The sequence below is a fragment of the Mustela nivalis genome, assembly GCF_964662115.1.
Source record: "Mustela nivalis genome assembly, chromosome: 20".
NCBI classification, from domain to species: domain Eukaryota; kingdom Metazoa; phylum Chordata; class Mammalia; order Carnivora; family Mustelidae; genus Mustela; species Mustela nivalis.
In genome coordinates this window covers 7,660,032-7,680,249 of record NC_139039.1, presented here as the reverse complement: position 1 = coordinate 7,680,249, position 20,218 = coordinate 7,660,032, and the positions used below count along the sequence as shown (strand labels likewise).

Genomic DNA, 20,218 nt, shown 5'->3' with positions numbered 1-20,218 from the left:
GCTATTGTAAATAATGCAGCTATAAACATAGGGGTGCATGTATCCCTTTGGATTAGTGTTCTTGTTTCTTTGGGTAGATACTCAGTGGTTCGATTGCTGGATTGTAGGGTAACTGTATTTGTAACTTTTTGAGTAACTTGTTTTCCAGAGTGGCTGCACCATTTGCATTCCCACTAACAGTGCAAGAGGGTTCCCCTTTCTCCGTATCCTCGCCAACACTTGCTGATTCTTGTGTCGTGGATTTTAGCCATTCTGACAGGCGCGAGATGATAGCCATTGTAGTTTTGATCTGCATTTCCCTGATGATGAGTGATGAGCATCTTTCCTGGGTCTCTTGGCTATCTGGACGTCTTCTTTGGAGAAATGTCTGTTTGTGTCTTCTGCCCATTCTGTAACTGGAAGATTGATTTTCTGTATCATACAGTCAGAAATGCTTATGTTCTAGTCATTCCTGATAGTAACCATTATTTACTGGGGCAGATTGTTCTCCTAAATACCTCAGGGTTTCTGTGAATAAATTAATAGAAGAAATTGGTACACCAATCCAACTCTTGTGATGCCAGACCCAAGCAGAGAACAATTGAGTTATTGAGGTGGTCTTGTTATTTTGACAAGCCTCGGGAAACCCAGGAAAAGAGGGAGAACTGAAGGGAGGGTGGGATGTTACAGCTAACTCACATGCCTCTGCTTGTGCACATGGCTCTGCAGTGCTGAGCTTAGTACAGAATTTCTTTTTCCATGGTGGGGCTTTCTTCCTTCTGTGTCTAATGCAGTTTTGGAGTTTCTTTCAAAGTCTGATACTTTATTCTCTTTCAGCCTTGCCTCTTAGCTTTCCTCTTCTGTCCATGTCTGGTTCACTGGGCTACCCAGCCTGTGAGGTTGTGGGGGCCTTTTAGCCCTCATAGGGTTGCTCTAAGCAGTGAGTACCTCCTGCTGTTTTTCTGGCCCCATGGAATGGAAGTTCTAAGCCACAGGAGTGGGAAGAAATGTGGTAGTGCCCAGAGGCTGGGAGATCCCAGATGTCAGAGCCTGCTGTAGGGTCTCCATTTTCTCCACGATCCCCCTTCCTTTCCTTGGCTTGGTTCATACATCTCTTCACTCCAGGTCCCATGGGTTAGAAGGAAGAGGAGGGGCACTCTATCTCCTCATCTGTTTGTGCCCTGGAAGGGTTTACTCCTTTCTCCACTGCCATATTGTCCTGTGTCTTGGGTCCTTCCTCAGGGAGGCCGGAAAGAGGGAGGATGTGGGGCTGGACACCACATCGATGGCATGCACACTCACTTTAGGGCACTGTATACATACGTGAAGTATCAGGCACTTTGGGGGATACAGAGATGAAAGAAAGAACAGATAATGTATTGAGCCAAGCTTTCATATGTGCTGTAATTTTTACCCCTCTGATATCACTCCTGTGAGATAAGTGGTTTCACTGCCATTTTTTTTTTTTTAGATGAGAATCATGGAAGTCAGGGCTGTCCAAAGTCTAGAGGGGAATAAATGGTAGAGCTGGCATTCAAACCCAGGACCCTATGACTTTAAAGACCTAGAAGAGTTTATGAAAATATTTGAAAAATATTTGAAAATATTTGAAAATAGCAGCCATTGTAATGTGTGTTGGATCACACACTGCTTTTACATGCTTGGCTTCATTGTAGCTTCATAAAAAATCCTTAGGTAGGAAGGGCAAGTGTTATTAAATCCATTTATAAACAGGATAGTGGAAATGCCTAGTGATTAAAGTGACTTGTCCAAGGTCAAGGAGCCAGGATGGATCCAATTTTTCTGCCCACAGATCACTGTCCATTTTGTGCTAAGGCCTCTGGGTCCTTGTCATTGAAGAAATGATTGACATGTGGTATTTAAGGAATTGGATTTTCTCAGAGTATTAGTATTCCTGTATGAGTTTTATGGGACAACCAGAGCAAATGGGTGGCCTGCCTCTCTAGGGGAGAATCCTTCCTTGCCTCTTCCAGCTTCTGGTGGCTCTGGGAGGTCCATGGTGTGCCCTGGGTTGTAGCTGCATTACTGTCATCTCTGCCATCATCATGGTATGGCCTGTGTCCCTGTGTCCTCTCTTCTTCTGATAAGGACATCAATCACTGGGCTTCGGGCGCACCCTAAACCAGTATGATCTGATCTTAATTTAACAACACCTGTAAAGACCCTATTTCTAAATAAGGTCACATTCTGAGTTTATGGGTGGATAGTTTTAGTGGGACATTATTCCACTAACTACATTTCCCCAAACAGTTGAAATGTTTTGAAAAGGAATAGCAGTAAAAGTAAACCATAGTCCCTTGCCTTCATTGGATTATTCCTCATCGCAGTCTAGCCATGCCTGGTGGGAAGTAAGATGAGTCCCTGTAATTAATTTTCTTTCTTTTTAAGATTTTTTGAAAAGTAATCTCTACACCCAACACGGGGCTTGAACTTACAACCCCGTAATCAAGAGTCACTTGCTCTGCCAGCTGAACCAGTCAGGCACCTCGTGTCCCTGTAATTTTCATTTCACATTGCAAATGAGATCCATAAGGCTCTCCCCCATCAGAGAATACCGCACAAGTGAATGGAAGAGGGTATACCTTGAATTTAGGCCTCTGGGGATATGGCCGAACCAAAAGAAAGACCTTGTTTTCAGGTTCTGGGGCATAGTTATTGTTGAGTTTGTCTTCCCCAGACTGATTCAGTCTCTAGAAGCGTTGGAAAGGCTCTGGGCAGACAGAACCAGCCCATGATACAGGAGCTAAAGAGAGTCTGAGAGGCCACACGACAGCTAAGCTAACATGATTCCTTTTCTGACCACTGGGACCTCTAAATGGCTACTTTCCTCCTTCTTCTTTGCTGGAATTCATTTAGGTCCTTTGGGGGGAGTTTCTGTTGTTCCATGATGATGATATGACGAAACATCCCAGCAATTATCAACATCCTCAAAGGGGTCGCATCACACAATAGCTAAGCTCAGGGAAAGAAATGGTGGTAGCATAGGTGGGTAGTGGGACATTTAGCAACGGAGAGTCCGGCAGTCCTAGCAGCAACTTACTTCTTTTTAATGAGCTTTCATTTATGTCATCTGTATATTGGAGGAGATAATGCCTCCTTCATAAGATGGCTTGAGATAGAGATCTCAAGAGTGTGGTACCTTGCCTGGTGCTGAATGGGGCCCATAGCAGTGGGAACTGCTGTGCGGACAGCCCGAAGGGAAAGAGAAGGTGGATTTCTGGCTGCCTCTGGAGAGCAGGTGGGCCGAGATCACTATTGTCTATGTAAACGGAGCGCACAGGCCAGGAGGAAGGGTCTCATCTTCTTTCTGGGGCTCCAGTGTCCTTCTGGAGCGCTTCCTCCTTTGAGCAGACATGGAATGGAGTGGTCCTTGGTCTCGTCCTTGACGGAATTCTCCAAGTGCCCAGAACCATGAGCTCTTGAGAGGTCTAGATTCTTAGATCCTTCTGATTCTCGAGGCTGTAGAAGGAGGGAAGGTGTGAGTGTTACTCAGGGATCCTGCCAACCCACACAGGTGCTGAGTCTGGGTGAAGGACAGGCTTCGTGAGGCTGTGGGCATCGCCCCAGCGGGCACTTAGGGGCCCGGGCTCCGTGCAGTTATTAACCATGGCTTTGGGCCATTGACTTGCATGGCCTGGGCCTCTTCCTATTTTCTTGACACAATGGACAGATTTCATCGGAATTGCCAGAGTAAAGAAGAGAGGTGAGCAAGGCGGAAGGACAGCAACATAAACGGGGATAAAGAGCTCCGGACTCCCGGCCGCGGTGGTGGGAGCGGGGTGGGGACGGGGCACACTGGAGCATGCGCTCCCTCTAAACACAGAAATGATGCTTGGCTAGAAGTCTGGATTTTTAGGTGAGCTACCCCAAGCTTTATTTTTTATTTTTATTTTTATTTTTTAAAAGATTTATTTATTTATTTATTTGACAGACAGAGATCACAAGTAGGCAGAGAGGCAGGCAGAGAGGGAGAGGAGGAAGCAGTCTCCCCGCTGAGCAGAGAGCCCGATGCGGGACTCGATCCCAGGACCCTGAGATCATGACCTGAGCCGAAGGCAGCGGCCTAACCCACTGAGCCACCCAGGCGCCCCTACCCCAAGGTTTAAGTGTAGATTGAGAAACATACTGCATCAGACCAATAAAACACAGTGTGGGGTGTGGTGCATAAACAATGAATCTTGGAACACTGAAAAAAAAAAATTAAATAACAAAACAAAACAAAACACAGTTTGGCCAGAATCTGCCTTCATGCCACCGTTTGTAGTCTGTGGCCTGTGGCGTCAAAGGAGCCGTAAAAATTCTGTGATTCTCTGACTGTCCGTGGTGCCCTAATTCTGCCAAGGAGAGGAACAAAGATAACTCTTCACAAAGGGCTGTGTTTGTAAATGTTAATACCATTTGTGAAATGTTAATTAAGATGTTTTATAATACTTTCCACCCTTGAACCACATGGGTTTGAATGGCATGGATTTACTTACATGAAGATTTTTTACATGACTGGAAGTGTATTTCTCTTCCTTATGATTTTCTTTTCTTTTTTTTTTTTTTTAAAGATTTTATTTATTTATTTGACAGAGATCACAAGTAGGTAGAGAGGCAGGCAGAGAGAGGAGGAAGTAGGCTCCCCGCCAAGCAGAGAGCCCAATGTGGGGCTCCATCCAAGGACCCTGAGATCATGACCTGAGCCACCCAGGCACCCCTTCCTTATGATTTTCTTAATAAAATTTTCTTTTCTCTATCTTACTTTATCATAAGAATACAGCATATGACACATAGAACTTACAAAATATGTGTTAATTTATGATGTATGTTATTGGTAAGACTTCTGGTCAATAGTAGACTATTAGTAGTTAAATTCAGGGGGAGTTGAAAGTTATACACGGAGTTCTGGCTGTGCAGGGGTCAGTACCCTTACCCCCTGCATTGTTCAAGGGTCAACTGTATTTTTCTATTTCTGAAGTTTTTAAGTATATGTACTTTGTCATTTGGTAAGCATGGTGACTCTATGACATCCATATTATACCCTTTTCATTTTCTACACGGGACACTTTTGGCCTTGAGAGAAGTTCAGTGATTTGCTGAAGGTCACTGAGTGAGTTAGTGACAGGTGAGGAGTCAGTACCTTGGGCTCTGAAGTTCATGCTCCCTGAATTCTGTAACAGAGCCCACATGTATTTATTACCTGTTCCCGCCCTACTATGTGCTCTCCTCCTTACATGCCTGGTTCCTGTTCCTCTGCAGGTTACTGTTCTAGCACCTTCCTCCCCTGGAGACCGCCGCTAACCACTCCATTTCAAATAGTTCCCTCTGTCTGTCTCAGCTCCTGTTTCTTTTCTTTATGGCACTGCTTGCAGTTTGTAATTATTCTCTGTGTGTGTTTGGCTCTCCCTTTTTTGTCAGTCTCTGCTATTAGAATGTCCGTGCCGTGAGGGCAGGACGTGTCTGTTTGCTGTTTTATCTTTGGTCTGCTGTCAGGGAAGGGCTGGCTCATAGTGGGTGTTCAGGCCCGATGGGTGTGCGTATGTGTATATCGAGGCGTCCGCTGGCAGAGTTCCTTGTATTCAGGTATGGGTCGATGGAAGGGCTGGGGAAGAGAGGAGGTCCTACTAGCATTTGTCTCTTTCCCCATGTCTCCCCCGCCCCACCCATTTTCCCTAAGCTTTCTTTCTTTCCAGGTACCCAAAGTTGGGAGCCTGCCCCTGACTACGGAAGTTATAAAAAGCCTGCCAGCTCCTCCAGCCCTAGAGAAGAAGCCGCAGGTGGCCTACAAGACAGAGATCATCGGAGGGGTGGTGGTACACACGCCCATCAACCAGGTGCTGGGGCCTGGGGCTGCCGGGCGCCGGTGGGGGTATGGGAGCATCCACAGTGGACGAGTGACGTGCACAGAGGAGGTCAGCACAGAGGATAGGTGGTTGGGGGTGGGGAGCCAGTGCCAATGGGGTAGTCAGGAAAATCTAGGACAGGGGTGGGTTTGAAGAATAGCAGTGCAGAAATCAGGGCCGCTGTATCTTGAGGCTGTGTGGTCCTGTGACGGGCACTTGGAAATCACATGGGAAATGGAGCTGGGGAAGACAGGTGAGCCTGGAAACAAGCCCACAGTCCCTCTTCCCATTAGGGTGTTTCTTCCCTCTTCTGGCTTGTATTCTCTGTCCTTACCTTTCTCCTGGTTCTGCCCAGCTTCCCCGAGCCTTGTCCTGTGACATTTCCCGGTACAGTGTCTGACAGGAGCCCGTGAATGTTTACTTTCTTGTTTATTTCTCCTTTCGTTGCTATTGTGGGGAAAGAAAGAGGCAGGAGAGGATTCGCCGGAGAGGGCTGGCTGAGGCATGAGCTAATCCTTCCGCTGTTTCCTTGTAGAACGGTGGGGATGGGCAGGAGGGGAGCGAGCCTGGGTCCCACGCCATCCTTCGGAGGTCTCAGAGTTACATCCCCACGACAGGCAGCCGTGTTCCCTCTGGGCCCCCCCTCATTAAGAGCGGCTACTGTGTGAAGCAAGGGAATGTGGTGAGTGTCGGCGCGGGGGCTCTAGTGGGTCCTGGTGGCTCCTGGGGGCAGTGGCTGTGGGTGTAGCCCAGGGGAGAGCTGGCTGGCAGGAGGAACCGCCTTCCTCGGCACTAGCTGCCCCCTCAATGCCCTCCTGAACTGGTGTGAGGTGTGGGACTAAGCATTCACCCTGCAGGTTGGGGGCATTGTGTTTGATAGGAAGAAGTCTTTGTGGCTCCCCACCCTGCAGTCTGAATGTGGGCGCCCAGCTTCCTTCCGGCTGGGTACCCTGAAATATAGAACTAGAACATTCTCCAGAATGCTGGGGCCTCTTCTTAATGTCCTGCTTTTTTTTATTTCAGCGGAAGAGCTGGAAACGTCGCTTCTTTGTGCTCGATGACTTTACTATCTCCTACTTCAAGTGTGAGCAGGTTTGTAATCGCTCTGGGGCCCTTCTGACAGGTCATGGAAGCAAGAGGCTTGTGAATAACACCCAGATGTGTGTGCGTGAGTAGAGATGTGGACACACACACACACACACACACACACACAGGTTTAAGAGGTGCCTCCGTGTGCCCTCCATCTACCCTGTGTGCACCTCTTTACATCGATACAGCAACATGGCCCAACTTCTTCCCTCCTGCTCTGCAGCAAGCTACTCTGTCATCAGAGCCACATAGCATCTTCTTAGAATTTTTTCCTCACTAGACAGTTATTTTTAGACCATGCCTTGTTCGCAGCCTGGTATCAGCCAACCATCTCTGACCAGAGAGGTACATTGGTCAGCTGGTCTGGGTTGTGGCATTACGTGGGTAGCCTCATTTATCTTTCTTTACCTGTGTTTTCTACCAGGACCGAGAACCACTGCGCACTATATTTCTCAAGGACGTTCTCAAGACCCATGAGTGTCTGGTCAAATCTGGGTAATCATCTGTGCTGATTCTCTTCTGATCAAAATCCCCCATTTGCCTGCTTAAATCTCCATTTACTACCTTTCTGAGGCTCTGTTCAAGAACCTTCTTCCTTGCACATGACGGGGGCTGACATCTCACCACTTCCAAACCGATGCAGCTAAGAGACCACACTGGGCTAGCTCGTCTTTTCCCACTACCTTACTCTGGCCCCCGAGGAGAGGGGCAGAGCCTATATAATAATTCTCTGGTGGAGAAAAAGAAAGAACATAGGAACAAAGAAGAGAGTGGTGTTGGGATGCTTCTCGAGTGTTAGAATTAGATGTTTATCTCCCAAAAGGCCAAGGGCTCCGAGTGGGGACTATGCCCTCAGGTTTCTCACGTAGCAGCACTTCTGGTCAGAACCCTGCTTTGCCTGTGCCTCTTCCCTGATTTTCTTATGCTTCTCCTCCTGTGGACAAAGTTTCTCATGTCCCTTTAACACAAGGGTGATTCACAACAACTCTGTGTGACTCCCTTTGAACAATTTGCGCTTCCAGTAGGAAATGATTTACCGTCCACATACCATAGTGCATGGGATGTGTTTGGGATCTGGGGCTCTGACTCAAGGGCCTTCCCATAAGCAGTACAGATACAGATGCCCTTAGAACTAAGCTTTAGAAACCCAAGGATATCTGGGCATCTAGAAATCCTCCTTCGGTCCCTTAATCTGCAGCCTTTTTTTTTTTCTTTTTTTAAATATTTTATTTATTTATTTGTCAGAGAGAGAGAGAGTGCACAAGCAGGGGGAGCAGCAGGCAGAGGGAGAAGCAGTCTCCCCGCTGAGCAAGGATCCTGAAGCGGGACTTGATCCCGGGACCCTGGGATCATGAACTGAGCTGAAGGCAGATGCTTAAGTGGCTGAGCCCCCCAGGCATCCCAATCTGCAGTCTTGGGAGACAGTTTGTGTCTTTCTATCTCGTGGATGGTGTGATGCAAAGCCAGCGTCATCAGGGAGGTGCCTGGCAGCAGGCAGAATGTTCTCGTGGGGATGCAGGGACGGTCGTGCATGCTGACGAATGCCACATGACCCAAGGAAGCAGAGACTGAATTGGGACTGTACTGACTCTTGCAGATGACGGTTGGAGAGTAGAGATTAGGAAAGTTCCCAGTGGCAAGTTGTCATCTGTGCCAGTGTCTATAGGTGGAAGTTCAGAAGTGTGGTTCCAGAGCTTGCTTGGGGGGTGGAGGAGAGATTGGCCATGACTCATCCCCAGAGATGGTTCCTGCCTCCCCTGACTCCAGAGGGCCCGTGTGGATAGGTAGCTGTGTAACTATCTGGGTATGGTGGGCAGCTTAGCGAGCCCAGAACATGTTCAGTCCCAAGCACGCTCTGCACTTGCCAGAGTCCCCTGCTGCCGGAGTCAGACCGAATTCTTAGTGAAGGAATTAAGGGAGCCGAGAAGGAAGTCTGCAAGGCAGTGCGGGTACCAGGCCTCTGAGACTGTGCGGCCTCTCCAGACCCAGTCAGGAAGCTTTAGGGCAACTGTGTAGTCAACCAACATTTGTTAAATTGAGTTAAACTCAGCTGAGCGGAACTGAATTAGAAGGCAACACCTAGCCTCGGAAGTAGACGTGACAAGGGCAGGGATTTCCTCCTCCGTAGTCGATGACATGAGTGTGCTGTATGCATGTGAATAATTCAAAAAGCTAACACATTATAGCCAGAAGAAGAGCCATCTCTACTCAGAAAGTAATGATGGCCAGTGAAATGTGCCTCAAGAGGCCACCATCTGCTGTAATTGGTAGCAGATGCCTGATATACTTTATACATTGATCTCTGGGGTGACCAGCCTGATGAGGGAGGTCTCATCTCCATTTTACAGTTGGGGTACAGAGGCTCCCAAAGATTTTAAAATATTCCTAAAATACTTTTCTCTACGAGGAGGTGAGATTTGGCCCCATGTCCTCTTGACCCCCGTCTTGCTGTTCCTTCCCACATGGGTCTTTCGTCTCAGGCTCCCCCTCTGCCCAGTGCCCATGTCATGGGCCCAGTGCCTGCCACGGCCTTCCAAGTCTTCATTTCCGGAGCCAGCTCTGCCTGTGACCAGTCCTTTTTTGGAATTATTCTCACTCTTGGCGTCCAACACACAATCTAACATGTAATTGTATAGTTTTGCTTTTTTTGGTTCTTTTATTGGGAAGGAATTAGACCTTTCACTCCTTATATATTGCCCACAGCACAAGGATACACACAGCAGACACTTAATGCTGCAAATAATTTTGGCTGATTTCAAGTTTGTCACTGAGCACCAGCTACTTCTCACCTTCTTCCTTACAGAAGTCAGGATTGATTCTTCTCCCCAAATTTGAAGCCAGTTTGAAGCATCTTACAGTAGTCTAATCTGTCCTTCCATTACTCATTGGCTCCCTGTCTCAGCCCAGTACAGGGTGGCACAGAGGGGGAATTTCTTTCTTTTTTTAAAAGATTTTATTTATTTGAGGGAGAGAGCGCGTGCTTGCACGTGCGCATGAGTAAGGGGAGGGGCAGAGGGAGAGAGACAAACAGACTCCCTAGTGAGTGGGGACCCTGACACAGGGCTCAATCCCAGGATCCCAGGATCCCAGGATCCCAGGATCATGACCTGAGCAGAAGTCAGATCCTTGACCAGTTGAGCCACCCAGCACCCCCACAGGGCAGGAATTTCATGAAGCTGATAAAGTGGCTGCTTGTGGGGAGGAAGGTTTTACAAACGAGTTGGTTCCCTTAGGAGAAGCAAGCGGTAGTGGAATAATTAAAAGCATAGACCCTGGAGTCAGACCTGGGTTCAGATCCTTGCTCTGCTGTTTGCTAACTTTGGCACCAAGTCACATAACTTCTCTGAGCCTAGGTTTCCTCATCCACAAGGTAGGGAAAATCTTAAGTTCTTTATTGGACTGTTGTCAGGATTGGATGAAATAACACACAGGAAAGCACTCGAAGGACAGATTGGTGGTTTCGGGGGTAGGGGATGGGCAAAATGGGTGAAGAGGGTTCAAAAGGTACAAACTCCCATTTATAAAATAGGTTAAGTCCTAGGGATGTAATGAACAGTATAACTAATAATTAATAATACTGTATTGTGCACTTGAAAGTTGCTGAGAGAGTAGACCTTAAAACTTCTCATCACAAGATAAAAAGAACTTGTAACTATGTGTGGTGATGGATGTCAGCTAGCCCTCTTGTGATCAGTTCACAATGTATACAAATATTGGATTATTATGTTACATACCTGAAACTAACAAAATCTTACACGTCAAATATCTCTCCCTATATTTTGATGTAAATAGTATCTTACATAGTGATAAATATATAATCAATGAGTTATATTTACATATTTATAAGACCAATACAATGTTCATCTGCTTGACCCTGGGAAAAAACCACTTAAAACCACTTTGCATAAAAGAACCGTACGTCTTAGCCACTAAATAAAACCCCACTGGGGTGCCTGGTACCTTCGTTGGTTAGGTGTCCGAGTCTTGGTTTTGGCCGGGGTCAGGATCTCAGGGTTGTGAGATCAAGCCCTGTGTGGAGCCCCACATGGAGCCCTGTGTAGGGCTCCCAGCTCGTGGTGCAGTTTGCCTGACATTCTCTCTCACTCTGTTCCTCCTCTGTGTGCTCTCTCTCCCTCTCAAATAAATAAGTAAATCCTTAAAAAATTATTCAAAAAATAACCCTCTCCCCACAACTGTAGGTGTTACGGGATGTGGTGGATATTAGGCAGACGGTTTTAGAGGGAAAGGAGTTTATCTTGTTAGAACTGGTGGTGGGGTGTATGTGTGGGGTTTCCATGGGGATGATGAAGCCTGAGAGCCCGTAGGAAGTGAAGCTAGGGGAGACCCCCTTGTGTTTTTTGAGGCAGAGACTGGAGGAGGAATGACCTGGGAGCCCCCCTTTATACGGAGCCTTGACTTAGAATGAATCATGTCCTCAATGTGTGTGCGGGCATGCGTGGTAACTTTCTTTCTCTTTGTCTAGTGATCTCTTAATGAGGGACAACCTGTTTGAAATCATAACAAGCTCCAGGACCTTCTACATACAGGTAAAAAGCTTACTTTGAGAAGACTTTGGTGTTCTGACTTTGTGAATGTTGTGATGATAGGTCTCGCCCTTTCCTCTGCTTTCTCTTTTATTTTGTTTGAAGTTTCTAGGTGGTAAATTTAGCCCCCCGATGGTCAGTCTGAGTCCCATTTTATTCTAAACAGGATGTTTGCCAGAAGCTTCCCAACCATAAAATAGTAAGAGCAGGTTGAGCCTCCGAACTGGGGAATGCGAGTTCGTACCAGCTGCTCTCAGCTGCTGGGCGCCAACTAAGCAGAGAAAAGAAGAACTAGCCAGTGGTTTCGCTTCTCCTTTGGACGGTATTTATAAGCCCCGCCTGTGTAGACAGCTCTGTGTGCGGAAGGACAAAAGCACAGAGGGCCCTGTGCAAGCACCAGGTGCAAAGCCCAGCTGCACAGAGAAAGTCATTGTTGGGCTCTGACAGTTCAGCTCTCCGGAGTTTCTCCCTCCTCCCACGGCTTTGGAGCTCTCCCAGCTCGTCTCAAATCATAGGAGCGAGAAACACAGATCCCCGAGCAGGGCCTAGACTCTCCATGCCAAGTTCATCTGCGAGCCTGCTTAGCAATCCTCGAACATGCCTTGATCCACACAGCGTCGTCATAATGTCTCATTTCGTGTACAGACTGCTGTGAAGGGCTTTGGTTTAGATGTGGGGCTCCCCAGCTGAGGCTTTTCAGGGTTCCCAGTGCTCTTTCTTTGTTCCAAGTGTCAATCCCCGCTAAGTACCATCCCTTCCACGGGGCCCCCTTTCTTGGGCAGCCACTCCATAATCCTGACCCCTCTGAGCTGGTCCTGCCCCCACCCCGCCTCCACCAGCTGAGCAGACATGCTGTTAGCCTTAACTAGCCGTGGACTCCACTGGGGAAGAGAGAGCGTAAGGGAGCTGTGGATAGCATTGCTGGGGTTGTTAGCGCTGGTTCCATTGTCATTCGGGGTCGACGTTTAGGCTGTAGGTTCTGAAGCATTTCCAGTTCTTGGATTTAACAGGGATACTCAGAGTATCCTTAGAATGCCAGGCATTTTAACCCCACCCTGGGGACACTGTTAAACAGAACAGATCCTGAACCAGAGGGAGAGAGATCGTCAAGCAGACAGGCGATTAAAACAGTGTGATGGGGTGGGGGAGGGAATGTTGGGTGGATGAATGCTGAGGGATCTTTAGGGCAGCAAAACTATTCTGTATGATACTTTAGTGGTGGATGCCTGAAAGAGGACTTTATAGCACAAGTAAGAGTAAAGAGTAGAATACTTTAATATATGTGAATTTAAAAAATCACTTCAGAGGTCACATAATTCCAGCACGGCATGCTGATGATGACAAAAGAAACCTAAATGCATTCTGAGTATGGAACAACCTCACCAAAGGGGCTGAGGGAATAAAAAGCAAAAAAGCAAAAACCAAAAAAACCAGCATGGTTAGTGCTAGCATTACAGTGAGCAGTGGTTGTCATGGGAACTCATAAGAAGGGCGCTTTCTCTGTCTCAGGAGTCAGGGGGGTTTCTTGAAGGAAGACAGGTTTAAACCAAATCAGTTGGGGGAAGACTGGCCCAGGCAGAGGGGAGATCATGTGTGAAAGAGCCTGGAGATAAAAGGAGCACAGGGCGCATGGAAGGCTGGCGTGCCCGTACAGAGGGCTCTTGCCTTACAGGCCCTGTTAAAGAGCGTGTACTTTGTTCTGAAAGTTAGGGCGCTTGAGATAGAACCAGGAGAGGGGCCCAGTCAGCTCTGCCTTTTAAAAATACCACCTGGGCAAATGGTCTGACTTTCAAGCTTGTTTTCCTCATCTCTGGAGTGGAGGTGCTATCCCTCAACCCATCCGCGTTACTGGCGTGCTAGTTGTGAGTTTCCAGGCTCAGTGCGGTATAGACACAGGTGACAGGAGGTAGGGCGAGCCATCGCTGTCATTGGAATTTGGGTCAGGGATGAAGGAAGTTTGAACGAGCATGTGGAGAAAAGTGGACTGTTTAAAAGCTATTGAAGGATGTTTTCTGAGACTTGGTCATGGGTTGGACGTGGGAGAAGGGGAACCAGGGGAGTTAAGGACACTGGGCGGTGTTTGGCTTGGGCTTTGGGATGCCCAATGGCAGTTGTCATTCAGACCAGAGTGTGGGAGGAGGGACTGAGGAGTCCCTCAGTCTTTGTGTTGGGGGTGATGAGTTGACAGTGTCTGTGGGACATTTGAGTTGACATGTTATGAAGGTCCTCAGATGGTGCCTGACACATGGGTCATACGAAATCAGTACTTGTCAGGGGAAAGATGATGCTGGGAATGAGCCCTGGATGAGAGAGAATGATTTGGGAAACATGAACTCCAACCAAAAACAATGTTCAAAACACTTTCGAACAAAGTGTGTGCACATTTACCAGAAGCTTCCCGTCCCTTCTACCCTCCTTCGCCTTCTCCTACATTTCTGGGATAAAAGAACACTAGCATCACCTGGAAGTAGACAAATGAGCGAATGGACAAGCCTGTTTATAGCCCATAACTCAAAAGAGAACAGAAAATTGAGAAGAATATACAGTAAAAATCATTAAGAATATGTATAATTTATTGTCAGATAGCCAATAAAAACTCACTTATGTTGACACAAGTAATATTCTATGAAAGACAGGTATATTTCTAAAACAAAAAGCAACTAGAGTAACATTTTTTTTTCTTACATTTTTGCAAATCTCTTTAATGTCTGGCTTAATAGAGGACAGCAGGATTATCATATCTGCTCCTGCATTCTATCTGTGGCCATATGTTGTTTTGGTTGAAGAGCATGAAGAAAATCTGGCCTCGCACAGATATGTATTTGGAAAAAAGGAATATTTTAATAGCTTTTTCAGATAATTGTGGATATTTTTTCCAATTCTATATCAAAACTTGACAAATGGTATTTTCTTAATGTTTAGGTGCAATGTGGATTGGGAGCCAATCTCAGTATCGATCAACTTTCATACTCTTATACAAAATTCCACTGGTCATTTTTATACTTTGAATGGATCCTTTTTACCAATGCATGATTTTGTAACTGTGCCCCAGTCATTGGGAAAATAGTGGTCCCACTGAGGTATGCAGATCTTCCAAATGTTGACATATTTTATGATATAATATCAAAAAATCACATTTGTTAACATCACCACAAGGCTCATCATCAACAAAGTCGTTAAGTACAGAAAGCTGTCAAGCTTATGGAGGACGATACCAGATTTTGGAATTCTAATTTTGTTTGAAAGCTCAAAATTCATCATTTGCAAAAAAAAAAAAAAAAAAAAAAATCATGATTTTGCTTGACTAAACAGATTCCTTTCATTCATTTTTGAGATAGAGTCCACCATATGCCTAAGTCTGAGTAAGTTCGACTGATTGTTTGTCAGTCATTTGTTCCAAGTAAAAATTGTTTTTCATGCAAAAGGTAAAAGCATATGACTGCTCCTACAGTTTGGTGCCAGCAGCTTTCGCCACCATGCCTCATTGGCATTCTGACCTGCTTCGTAGTGTATGTTGGGTAGATCTGCCGGAAAGAACCACGTATGCTTGGTGTCTGGGGAAGCTAGACCAGAGGGCAGGGCAGCTGAGGCAGAGCAAACAGATTCCTGGGCAGGGCACAGAGGCTTGGGTGACAGAATGGGGCCAGCTTCCAATTGCTGACGTGTTGGTCATTTACCGTCTGTCACATATGCCTTCTATGTCACACTTACATACAATTTGAACCCTGGGATGCTACCATTTGTTGTACACTCAGTTGTGACAGTCACCGTGCTAAGGAGTTTACAGGGCAACATATCACGTAATTTCTCAGCAATCTCTGAGGCCATCTCCATTTTACAGATGAGGAGATGGAGAGTCTGAAGGTAAATTGTTCGAGATAATAAATCTGGTGAACTGTGGAACTGATTAGGAAGGACCTACTCATTTGCGTTGTTTAAAAGGAGCTTGGTACGAAATATGAAGATGGAGACAAACCATAAGACTCTTAATTATAGGAAACAGACTGAGGGTTGTCAGAGGGGAGGTAGTTGAGGGGATGGGGTAACTGGTAGTGGACATTCAGGGGACACGTGATTCAATGAGTACTGGGTTTTCTATAAGACTGGTGAATCACTGACCTCTACCTCAGAAACCAGTAATACTTTATATGTTAATTAATTGAATTTAAATAGGAAAAAGGTATGTAAAAAATAAAAGCTCAGTGCAGAACCCAAGATGTAGAGGGTGTGGCCATTGATGACCAGGAGAGAACAGCTTGAGGGGACTGGCTGTTAGTCAGGTGGATCACGGTGACCAACAACCAGAATATGGCAGTAATCAGGTATCTAAGCTTGGGGAAGTCAGCAGACTCATCCGCCTGTAGATGGTTCTCAGTCTTGGAAAAGGGTTCAAGATGAGATGTCATTCCTTGGAATACAAGGCATGCAGGGTTCACCATTTCCCCATTTCCCAGACATAGAAGGTCAGGGTATTAGATTGGAGGATTTAGTTATTCCAGATGAAAAATGTAGTGCAGCTTGGTTTGGGTAACTTGCCATAAGCCCAGTTGTCAGTATAAGAGTAGTAATGGGGTGTGTGTGTCAGGATTAAGAGTAGTAATAAGAGGGCTCCAAAGTGAATTGTAGAGTGTTTGGCTAGAGCTCTTTGGACACTTACTGTTTTAATTTAGACTATAGGGTGAATGACAACACTTAGAACTATGCAGTGCACAGCCTAGACAATTGGATGTTGCTATACTGTGCCTAAAGACAGAATTAGGTAGGAAGGGGGAGGGATTTTTAGGGAATTTTAGGGAAGGAGGGGTAGTGCAGAGGTGGAGAACAGAATGGAGGAGGAGCATCCTACAAATGTTGGACCGCGGCAGCGGAAGCCACTGCAGTAGGTACTGGAGGCCTATCACTGACGACCTCTGGAATTCATTGCTTCAAATCATTGCATCTGTTATGGTACTGGGTTCAGAGTAGGTCCTCAGTAAAAAAGCTCATTGGACTACAATAAACCGCAGGCTGCTGTGATTCCTTTTAATACCCTTTTTTCATCTCACCTCAAAAACTGTTCTCAAGGACAGAAACCCTACTTTTTCTTTCCAGCCAAGTGCCAGAAACAAATGCACACACGTCAGCATGCCAGGAAGAGATGAAGGTATGAGGGTGGCACTTCCCTTTTTGTTCTGCTGAATTTTAAGCATCTTTTAGACTTCTTGTAATTCATCATAGGGTGTGTGGACTCAGCACTGTTTTTTGTTTTTTGGGGTTTTTTTTGTTCACTCTTGTGATGTTGTTTTAAGATATTTTTGGATTTTTGATGAAAGCTAAGCCCAAGCTTCCCATTAAAGATAGACATACACATATGCCATATGTTTGTTTTCAGTGAATCCCAGTTCTAAAAGTACAAATAGAGTTTATAATTGTGATCTCAATAAAATGATGGTCTGTTTCTTCTCATTCTTATCACATTATCTGCTTTTCTATTTGAATGATATTTTATTTTATTATTTTTTAAGTAGGCTTCACGCCCAGTGTGGAGTCCAGTGTAGGGCTTGAAGTCACAACCGTGAGACTAAGATCAAGAGGCAGATGCTTAACCAATTGAGCCACCCAGGCACTCCCTGGATAATATTTTAAAATGACATTTGTTAAACATTAAAATAATGCTTACTAATGCTTACTGTTACTATCCTCCTGGTTGGGTTAACTCTTATCGGTTATCTGACAGGAAATATCCTTAAGCAGGATTAGAGAACTGGGGAAAAAATATACTTAGCAAACAGTTTCCATCTTTAATTACTAAATCTTTTAAGGCAGAGATTTAATTATTTTGCCCATCATATTAGGGAAGACTTAAAAATTTAGAATACTTAATTCTTTTTTTTTTTTTTAAGATTTTATTTATTTATTTGGCAGAGAGAGATCATAAGTAGGCAGAGAGAAAGACGGGGCGGGGGTGGGGCAGGGAGCAGGCTCCCTGCTGAGCAGAGAGCCTGATGCAGGACTTGATCCCAGGACCCTGGGATCATGACCTGAGCTGAAGGCAGAGGCTTAACCCACTGAGCCACCCAGGCACCCTAAAATACTTAATTCTAGCTGGGGTGCACCTAATAAAATAATATATTGGTGACAAGTGAAATCTATATTTTTCACCAGAAGTCTCTCTTGCCAGATGTAACAAGAGCCTTAGAAGAATGCATATTCTTTAGTAATTTTCCTAGGAGCAGAAGAATGGTAAAAATGAAAAACAAAACCCAAACCGTTGTTCACAAAGTTATGAATAGCAGCATTACTATATGATAGGGAAGTTGGAAACAATTTAAATGTGTTTTAGAGGGTCTGATTCTTGGTGATTCTTGGGTCTGACTCCCCAGGTGTTAAGTCAGGTGGCACTCAGTTTCTTTTACTCCTTGCTAGATGGAGGCTGGGGTGAAGACTGCTAGGCTCGTGGTGTGGTGGGTCCCTGGAGAGATGTACGAGAGCATTGGTGGGGTCTCAAAGGATAGTCAGACAGTTGGCTTGTGGCTTGTAAGGCAGCATTTGACATGGAGGCTGCTGTGTTGTGCTTGGGTTGTGGGGTGGGGGTTGAAGTACCTTTATACCCTGGAAGCTATCACTGTGGGGATCGCGTGGTCTGTTTCATGAAAATGCCGGAGCTCCTGTATGGTGTGGGAGACATTTGTCTTTCCCTCAGTTCCCATCTCCATCTCTCCAGGTCTTCTGACATTTCCTCCTACCAGATCAGCTGTCTCCCTAGAAGGAAAACCTTTGAGAAATGCTTTTCTACTAGTGGACAATTTAATTACCTCTATCTAATTCAACTCAAAGTAGCCAAGTAGGTTATCTTATTTCATCTGGACAATTTGATTCTTAGGCAGGAATTACTTGTGGTTTGAGTATGAGGAAACAAAAAAAAATCTCAGGGAGAGGCCAGTTACATATATAGTATATATATAGTGTTAGAATATGTATATGTTAGAATATGTATATTTTATATATGTATATATATATAGTGTTGGAATTTATTTATATAAATTTATATAATATATATTTATATATTATATAATATACATTTATACATTAATATAACATTAATCTATATTATTTATTTTATATTTATATGCATTATGTATATAGTGTCGTAATTTATTTTTTATATATTAATATGTATATATAATATACATATGCATATATATAGTCGGAATTTATATATAATGTGAGAATTTAAGGCTTCATTTGTGTCCCTCGTATAATAACAACAGCAATAACTAATACTTTCTGTTCAAACTGCTTTACCTAAATGGGTTCATTGCATTTTCCTAGTGGTTCTACTTGTGGAACAGGCTAGCCCTGAGATTAGTAAAATAACTTCTGGAAGAATCTTGGACAGCTCATCCTGTTTATCTTCTTGAACTAGGGATGGATTTGTCTTTTTCTTGGAAAACCAATCACCAGGATGTGACAGAACTGGGAAAAGCCCAGGGGTTGGGGCGGGGAGAGAGAATACAGGTGAAGTTGCAGCTCTAACGTGTGAGAGAAATGTTTAGGTTGTTTTTATACCCACTTAACCCAGTATGCCAACATGTGAAACGGTTTCTTTTCTTTTTAAGATTACATTTATTTATTTATTTATTTGAGAGAGGGAGAGTGGGGGGGCGGGGGTAGGGGGTGAGGGGTGAGGGTGGGGCAGAGGGACAAGCTGATTCCCCTCTGAGTTGGAAGCCCCATGGGGGGATCGATCCCAGGTCTTTGAGATCATGACCTCAGTGGAAGGCAGAGGCTTAACTGAGCCACCCCGGCATCCCTGAAACCATTTCTTTTCTAAGTGTCTTCTGCACACACCTAACTAATGAGGGTACGTTTGGGCGTGACAGAACGGCACTTTGAGGATTAAAAAAAAAAAACTAGTTATGGTTTTATTCTGACACGGTGCAACAGGAAAGAATCATCTGGGGGATGGGGAAAGTGAGGGGCCTATGTGGAGAATTTTGCCGGCAGGAGGGTGGCATTTACATATACCTTGCGTAGGCACACAGGTGGACACTTGTGATTTGGGGTAAGACTGTTAGGGGATGGCAAGGGGGCGGAGAGAGATTACCAAAGGGAAACTTCTGGAGGTCAGGGGTTTGGTCTTGGTCTCATCTCTGTGCCTGGCCCCGATGCCACGTGTAAGACTGAGTAGGGCCACAGCAAGCGTTTGCTAGGCTCCCTTAAACTCAACTACTGTAAAGCTGGAAGGCCCTGAGAATCCCCAGGGCTCCACCTGCTGCTGCTTGGCCATTTCATTTTCCTTCCTCTCTTCACAGTGCTGCTGCTGCCCCCTTCTGGGGTCGGTAGGTATTTCAGGGGGCTTTGCTTTCTAACGGCGCAGCAATGCCCTTCCTGTTGGGTAAGCTTGGTGCTCTGAGTCTACCGACTCTTCAGGCCTGGATGGAGTCCAGACAGACCCAGGTCGCTTGTGCTCTGAGCGAAGCCTTGTTCCTGGAGATAATATGTATCTTGGAGGATTTGCAGAGGGTTTGGCTTTAGCAGGACTGGAGTTGAAAAGGGGATTATTCTCTTTGGATGGCTGTGGTAGAAAGGTGCTTGGACTGGGAGTCAGGAGAACTGAAATCTAGACCAACTGTAAGCCTTGAGCTTACAGTTGAGCTTGGCTTTCTGGGCTTCATTTTTCTTTTCTGTAGAAGCCCGTTGTGTTCCAGACAGGGTGAGGGGCTTCAGCAGGGACGGCCTCTGCCTCGCTGCAGAGCAGCTCTGCTTGAGCTGTTTTAT

At 45.5% G+C, this 20,218-nt stretch overlaps 1 protein-coding gene across 4 annotated transcripts in view; it reads left to right on the top strand.

Moving 5' to 3' along the window:
* Window positions 1–20,218, top strand: part of PLEKHA2 (pleckstrin homology domain containing A2) — a 79,370-nt gene that overhangs the window by 54,392 nt on the left and 4,760 nt on the right. For all 4 annotated transcript variants that reach the window (XM_082715375.1, XM_082715374.1, XM_082715372.1 and 1 more), the window contains 5 exons: window positions 5,676–5,816; window positions 6,361–6,507; window positions 6,849–6,917; window positions 7,339–7,409; window positions 11,398–11,461. In XM_082715375.1, the coding sequence (XP_082571501.1) occupies window positions 5,676–5,816; window positions 6,361–6,507; window positions 6,849–6,917; window positions 7,339–7,409; window positions 11,398–11,461 (492 nt within the window). The remainder of the gene's footprint in view (window positions 1–5,675; window positions 5,817–6,360; window positions 6,508–6,848; window positions 6,918–7,338; window positions 7,410–11,397; window positions 11,462–20,218) is intronic.